This window comes from Arachis ipaensis, chromosome B10 (genome assembly GCF_059453495.1).
Source record: "Arachis ipaensis isolate K30076 ecotype BB chromosome B10, ASM5945349v1, whole genome shotgun sequence".
Taxonomy (NCBI): Eukaryota; Viridiplantae; Streptophyta; class Magnoliopsida; order Fabales; family Fabaceae; genus Arachis; species Arachis ipaensis.
The window spans coordinates 9,752,860-9,759,305 of NC_142435.1; the positions used below are offsets into that span (position 1 = coordinate 9,752,860).

The 6,446-nt window shown below is 30.0% G+C and overlaps 1 protein-coding gene across 1 annotated transcript; it reads left to right on the forward strand.

Moving 5' to 3' along the window:
- The first annotated feature begins 1,834 nt into the window (after nt 1-1,834).
- On the forward strand, nt 1,835-4,425 carry LOC107624114 (gamma-glutamyl peptidase 5). The gene is made up of 3 exons (XM_016326576.3): nt 1,835-2,256; nt 3,648-3,788; nt 3,966-4,425. The coding sequence occupies exons 1-3, from the start codon at nt 1,936-1,938 to the stop codon at nt 4,233-4,235; spliced, it is 732 nt and encodes a 243-aa protein (XP_016182062.1). The 5' UTR covers nt 1,835-1,935; the 3' UTR covers nt 4,236-4,425.
- Nucleotides 4,426-6,446: the final 2,021 nt, after the last annotated feature.

The window sequence follows — 6,446 nt, forward strand, 5'->3', positions numbered from 1 at the left end:
CCAACTTGCCCTCTTTCATATTATATAATAAGATTGATGTATGTTAAAATATGTTATAGTAGTCAACCCTAGATCATGATGATATATATGCATGACGATGCACATATTATATTAGGATGAAGGTAGCTAAGATGTATTTATATGATGTTATACTTATATATATATAAAATTAAATTAAATAGATAAATTAAAAAATTAAACGTTCAGAAGTGCGGCTTACATGGACGGCACCCATTTGCTAAAGTGTGCACGTGATTACAAACCAGGTGACAGAAGATCACGTGTTTTTCTTAGACATTGGGCTCACTACCCTAAACGACAACAGTTTTGAGGCTTCATCTTTGCGGAATTTCTCTCCAGCTTATTATTTTTCAAATCAGCGTGTAAATTACACAAAATGAAATACAACAAATATATTAAAAATTAATTAAATTATATAAATAATTAAATGTATAATAATTAATTTTTTATGTGTATATAATATTTTTTATTATTTTTAGAATAAGGTATAAATACATAAATTGATCTCCAATCAATTTCAATTTTCAAATGAAATATTTTTTTAGAATAGTTTTTTGTCTTAAAATTTTGAGAATTATTATGTTAGACAGATTTATTTTTATGTCTTTTTGAAGGAGACTGATTTATATTGTAATGATATTTTTTAAGATTTAGTTGTCTTATGATAAGATTTGTCATAAATTTATTTGTCTAATACAAATATTAGAAATTTGATCGGAATTGACAAAAAAAAAAAATCAACTTGTTTCATAGAGTAATTCTCAGCAACATTCAAAGCAATAAAAAATTATTGTGAACCAAAATTTTCAATTTAAAATTCATTAAATGCTGTTAAAGATATAATTATTATTAATGTGTCTGATCCTATTAGATGAAAGTTTTTGAAAAAAAAAATTGTTCTATGATATGATATCAAAGTTTTTATCACTTAAAGGTCTAAAGTTCGATTTTTATTGAACTAAAAGAATGTTAACATAAAATGAATAAGAAGAGGAAAAAAAATTAAATAAAAAATTCAAACAAACTAAAAAGAGATTTTTGTTTGAGTGAATGTATTAGAAATATAATCATTCATATACTTGTTACTATCAATAAATACCAACTTAAACTTTAAAAAAAAAATGATTTTATCGTGAATACTGATTTGAATATCTACTTTTTGATACAAATGTTATATTATTATTATTATTATTATTATCTGTCATCGGCCATATATTAGTAAAAATCTTTGTTTTTCAGGTTTTAGAAACATATATATAATCTGTAATATATAATATAGACACAAAGTGATTAATACAAATTATAGCTAATGATGATGATATATTAGTATACATTTAAGACTGCTTGTAAGACAAAAGAGGTAAACATAGTAGTATTCTTTTATTTTAAAGTTAAATTTTATTATGTGAGAGATAATATAATATATTGTTTGTATAATTATTGTTTGAACGGGACACAAAATATTGCAAGTCAAAACCTTAAAAATAGGTTTGAAATTCTGGTAAAAAAAATTTGGTTCCAGGTATACCCTTGTAAGTTGTAACATTCAAGCATGGAAGAACTGATCCGTGCCACTTTTAAGAACATGCCAGGTTTTACTCCCTTGCCCATTTTCACGACCACATTCACGTTTATTTTCGGTAAATGCAAACCAAAAATCTGTTTATAATGCCATCGCATTTTATTTATTTTTAAAAAAATTGTTGCTAAGCTTTCTAATGAAACGAGATCGGTGACAATATCGTAATTAACGTAGAAAAACGTGGCCATTTTCATGGCCTCAACCTTTATAAAAAAACGCAACATTCTTCGAACGTTGTCATTACCCGCAAGCTCAGAACACCTGTTAAACCCAACCTTCTCTCTTCTCTCCTTTTGCTTCCTTTGCTTAATCATTAGCAGAGAGAAGAGAGAATGGAGGAAGAGATGGAGAAGAAGAGGTTTGGGGTGTTGCTGTGCGCGGAGGATTCAGAGTTGGTGAGGAAGAAGTACGGAGGGTATTTTGGGGTTTTTGTGAGAATGCTGGCGGAGGAAGGTGAAAGATGGGACGTGTACAGGGTGGCGCGTGGTGAGTTTCCCGATGATGATGAGCTGGCATTATATAACGGATTCGTGATCACTGGCAGTTGCAACGACGCACATGGCAATGACCCTTGGATCCATCAACTCCTTAGCCTCCTTCAAAAACTTAACTCCATCAACAAGAAGGTTCTTGGCATTTGCTTTGGTCACCAGGTAACTATTAATCTTACGATATGCACTCGATTTTTTAAATTCTATGATTTTGCAATGAATTTAATTTTGGTTATCACATATATTATGTTAAATAATCATTCACATAATAGATATAAAAAATAATTGTTTTTGTTACATTGTTAATTGAATATATGAATGTGGAGAGGGATTGAATAAGATTAGGACTAGTAATAGATTCGGTTTAGGTTCTATCTTAATTCTTAACTTTGTTCGCAGGTTTAAATTCCTGATCAAATTCTAAATACATCCTAAATCGATCTCTTAATCCAACTGTACCTGAATTGTAAATCTTTATTTATATGAACATGCTTTTATATATTAAAAATGCGAGTTGGATGGATCAAGTTGCTAGATATCCATTCTGGGTCAAGTGGTCCGGTTAATAATTCATTCTGATAGAGTTGGATACCCGCGAATTAGAATAGTGTTTAGTCCATTTTACAGTGAATTTAATTAAGCATGGGAATAAAACACGTGATGTCATCCTAGGGTAGATTTAAGAATATATATGGGAATGATGAGAAGGGTTATTGTGGATTAGGAATTGTGTTATCTCATTGGTTGGTCCCCTCATGTCAGAATCTGTGTCATTCCAATCTTCGCATGGAAAAATTGAGATTCTATTTTGGAATTTTTCAAATAATTTTTAGTAATTACTCAAATGAAAATTTTAAATAAAAATATAATTTATTTATTTAGCTATACTTTAAATGAAAACATTTTTATAATATATCAAAATTTAATTTTATAATTCATCATCAAGAATCAAAAAAAGAATTTTCACATGAAAATAATTATAAAATCTTTATTGGAGTATCACTGTAATTTTTAGTTCCAATCTCCTTTTCGATGTGGTCCTGTTCATTGGTATTATTACTACTCATCATACAGCTTGCTAATTTGTGGTCTGCCTTTGTTTGGATAAAGGGAAAAATCAATGCTACAGAGAAAAGATTCTAAAACAAGAGGAAATTAATGGTCCAACTGATTATGAAAAGGAAATTAGAAGATTATTATTCTACTGATTAATTTTGTTTGGCTTATTAATTTTAACACCGAAAGTTGTTAGATGTTGATGCATACTGATCTTAGCAAAATTATGAAAAAAAGGTTAAGTTGTTTTCGTATGAACTAAGAAGACATAAGCCAACCCAATGACACGTGCTTTATTTGCATTCACTTTCGTTTATGGGTAATGATTAGTGTTATTACGCGTGATTTGTTGGATTTTCACATGCTTCTTTTAAGCATAATTCACATTTGTGTTGGCAATGGTCGGTTGATACAATGAATTAACCAATAATTTTTCTTTGTTTTTGTCTTACATTTGAATTAACATTTTCCTAATGAATCAATCATGGTTTAATCAGATACTTGGTCGTGCATTGGGAGGGAAAGTGTGTCGGTCTCCATCCGGTTGGGACATTGGTATCAGAACCATAAACTTGTCATCATCTTCATCTCTCAAGCTTCCATCAAAGCTCTCTATAATTGAATGCCATCGTGACGAGGTTTGTGACGAACTCTCTCTTTTTCTCTGTTATGACGTCTTCATGTAAAGATGCTGAACTGTTAAATAATTTGATAAATTTAATTGAATTATTTAACATCTTCATATGAAGATATTTTTACGTAAATAACCCCCTACTACTAAATAGGACTGATTTGGAATGTTGAATGAATGGTAGATATGGGAGTTGCCTCCAAAAGCAGAGGTGATAGCATGGTCAGAAAAGACAGGAATTGAAATGTTTAGATATGGAGATCATATAATGGGAATTCAAGGGCATCCTGAATACACAAAAGACATTCTTTTTCATCTCATTGACCGTCTTACTCAACACAATTTTATCCACCAAGATTTTGCTATGGAGTCAAGGCTTAAGGTTGCAATGTGGGAGCCAGATAAGGACTCATGGAAAAGAATCTGTGTTAGTTTTCTTAAGGGTCCATTGTAACCCAACCTATTATATATATAACATGTGAAACAGACCAAAATAAATAAATAAAGTAGTTCTGTGTAAATAGAATTAAGAACTAAGATGTGATATTTAGTTAATTAAGTAGTAATCTATGTGGAAGAATGAAAGGTAGCAATTGTATTGTGTGTGACACTTGGTATGATTATGATTTGTGGCGAATTTTCTCTAATTTGTCTTAAGAAACCAAATGGCTAACTTGCCTTCGACAAATTAATTTCCTATGCTAATACCATGTGCATCTTTTATTCTTTTCATTTATTAATTCTTCACATACAGATTAATACTCACACTTCTAATAATTTCAAGAATTTAGCTAAGAGCGCAAGTTAAAGTTATCAATAATTTTTAAAAAATTCATAAAAAATGAGGTAAAATTAAATTTCTAATGTATTTATTGTGTGTTTATTAAGGGTTTAGTTATTATATATCTTAAAGGACATATGTTAAAATTATTACAAATAAAAGCTAGTTAAATTCAAAAATATTATTAGAACACAAATTAGTTAAATTTAAAAATATTTGTAGATACACTCTCAAACAAGAAGCTTAATCAAAGTCCTCAAGTTGCTGATTCGAACTTTTTGAAGATGTTGAGAATTGACTTTCCAAATTTCCAATTACAAATAAAAACTTTGGTATCTTACCAAGGCAATTATTAAAAGATCGATGTGGCTGTTTAAATATACATATGAACTTTGACCTACTTACAGTACGAGTAACTTGCGAAGGATCTATGTGTGGATGAAAATGATGCCCCTGAAAATGTGTACTCTTGTGTTAAATTATTGAGAAATGTTAGGGAGTCATTAAAATTTATTGTTTTTTACTATTATTTAGTTATTAATTTAATTTTTTTAGTTTAATAATTTAATAATATATTTTATTTTATCTCATATTTTTAAATATTAATAGTTAAATAATGACAAAAAACAACAAATTTTAATGATTTTCTAGCATTCCTCTAAATTATTTATGTAGTTTAGAAATTAAAGCACTTCAATTGTTATTTATTTATTTACTTTTTCAGAAAAGTAAGCCCTTTAGGCTCGTCAAACATGCTAAGATTTTCTATAGTAAGGCTATATATATTGCTGTTGAGGAGGAAAAAATGAGTGGATATCATGGAAGGAGAATAGTGTTTTTTTTTTTTTTTAATTATTTTATGGGTTCTTATAGTTTTATTAAAATTGTAACTAGATTTCTATTTTTTTTCAATTGAATCAGCTTTTAATTTTATAATTAGGTCATTTTCGTATAAAATTATTAAAATTAACAAAATATTTTTCTCAAAAAACATGTTCCATCCGGATTACGCAGGCCGATCTATGAGCAGTTTTGAGCAATTTCATATATGTGGTGCTGCTATTCATCGAGGCGAGATATAGGTTGGCTGGTCTCCAAACACCACGAGTGGAACACCTGCAAAAGAATCTCCGGCATTCAAGTCAGAAGTGTTTCAAATGAATCGCAGATAAAGTAAAAGAAAGAAAAGAAGTGATATTATATCGTGCTTGTTCCACTTCTGTCATTCCGAGGTTGTTTAAATAGATAAGAAAGCCGTTGTGCCAAGTTCCCAATATCTCGGATTTTTCCGCAGTTTTTGTTGTGGTTGGTGTCTAGAATCTTTCTTCCGTTGTTGAGTGATTTGTTACCTGATTCCTAGTTCTCTAAGTAGCCGTTGTGTTTTGTTTGGGCCGAGGTTTATGGTCCACACCACAGCCCCTAAACTTGACCTATTTTTTGAAAAAAAAAAAAAAAAAAGAGAAGGAGGAGGAAAACGGGTCGAGCTTCGGAACTACCTCGGCCCATAATTTTGTTGGACTGTATAAGGTGGTTCCCCAGCCCCTAAGCTGGATGTGTTTCCTTTTAGTGTTTTGTTTTTATACGTTATTTATATATATCTGTTTATTTATTTTTGAATCATGTCTCCTAGTTTCTTGCACCTCTAGCACTTAATGGACATGACCGTGGTGCTTTCCTCTAGGTATCCCTGACCGTTTGATCAAATTCTTTTGATTTGATGTTAAATTTTGAATGGTTGTTATTTGAAGAGTTTTTATGGGCAATGAACCGTTTTTATTGTCTTAAATTGGGTGATGATATTAGTGGACTATTTGCCAAAAACTGAAGTTCTTTTGTGCTAAAAAGAAAATGAGCAAAAAAGGTTAGTTTATTTGGCTACGGTTG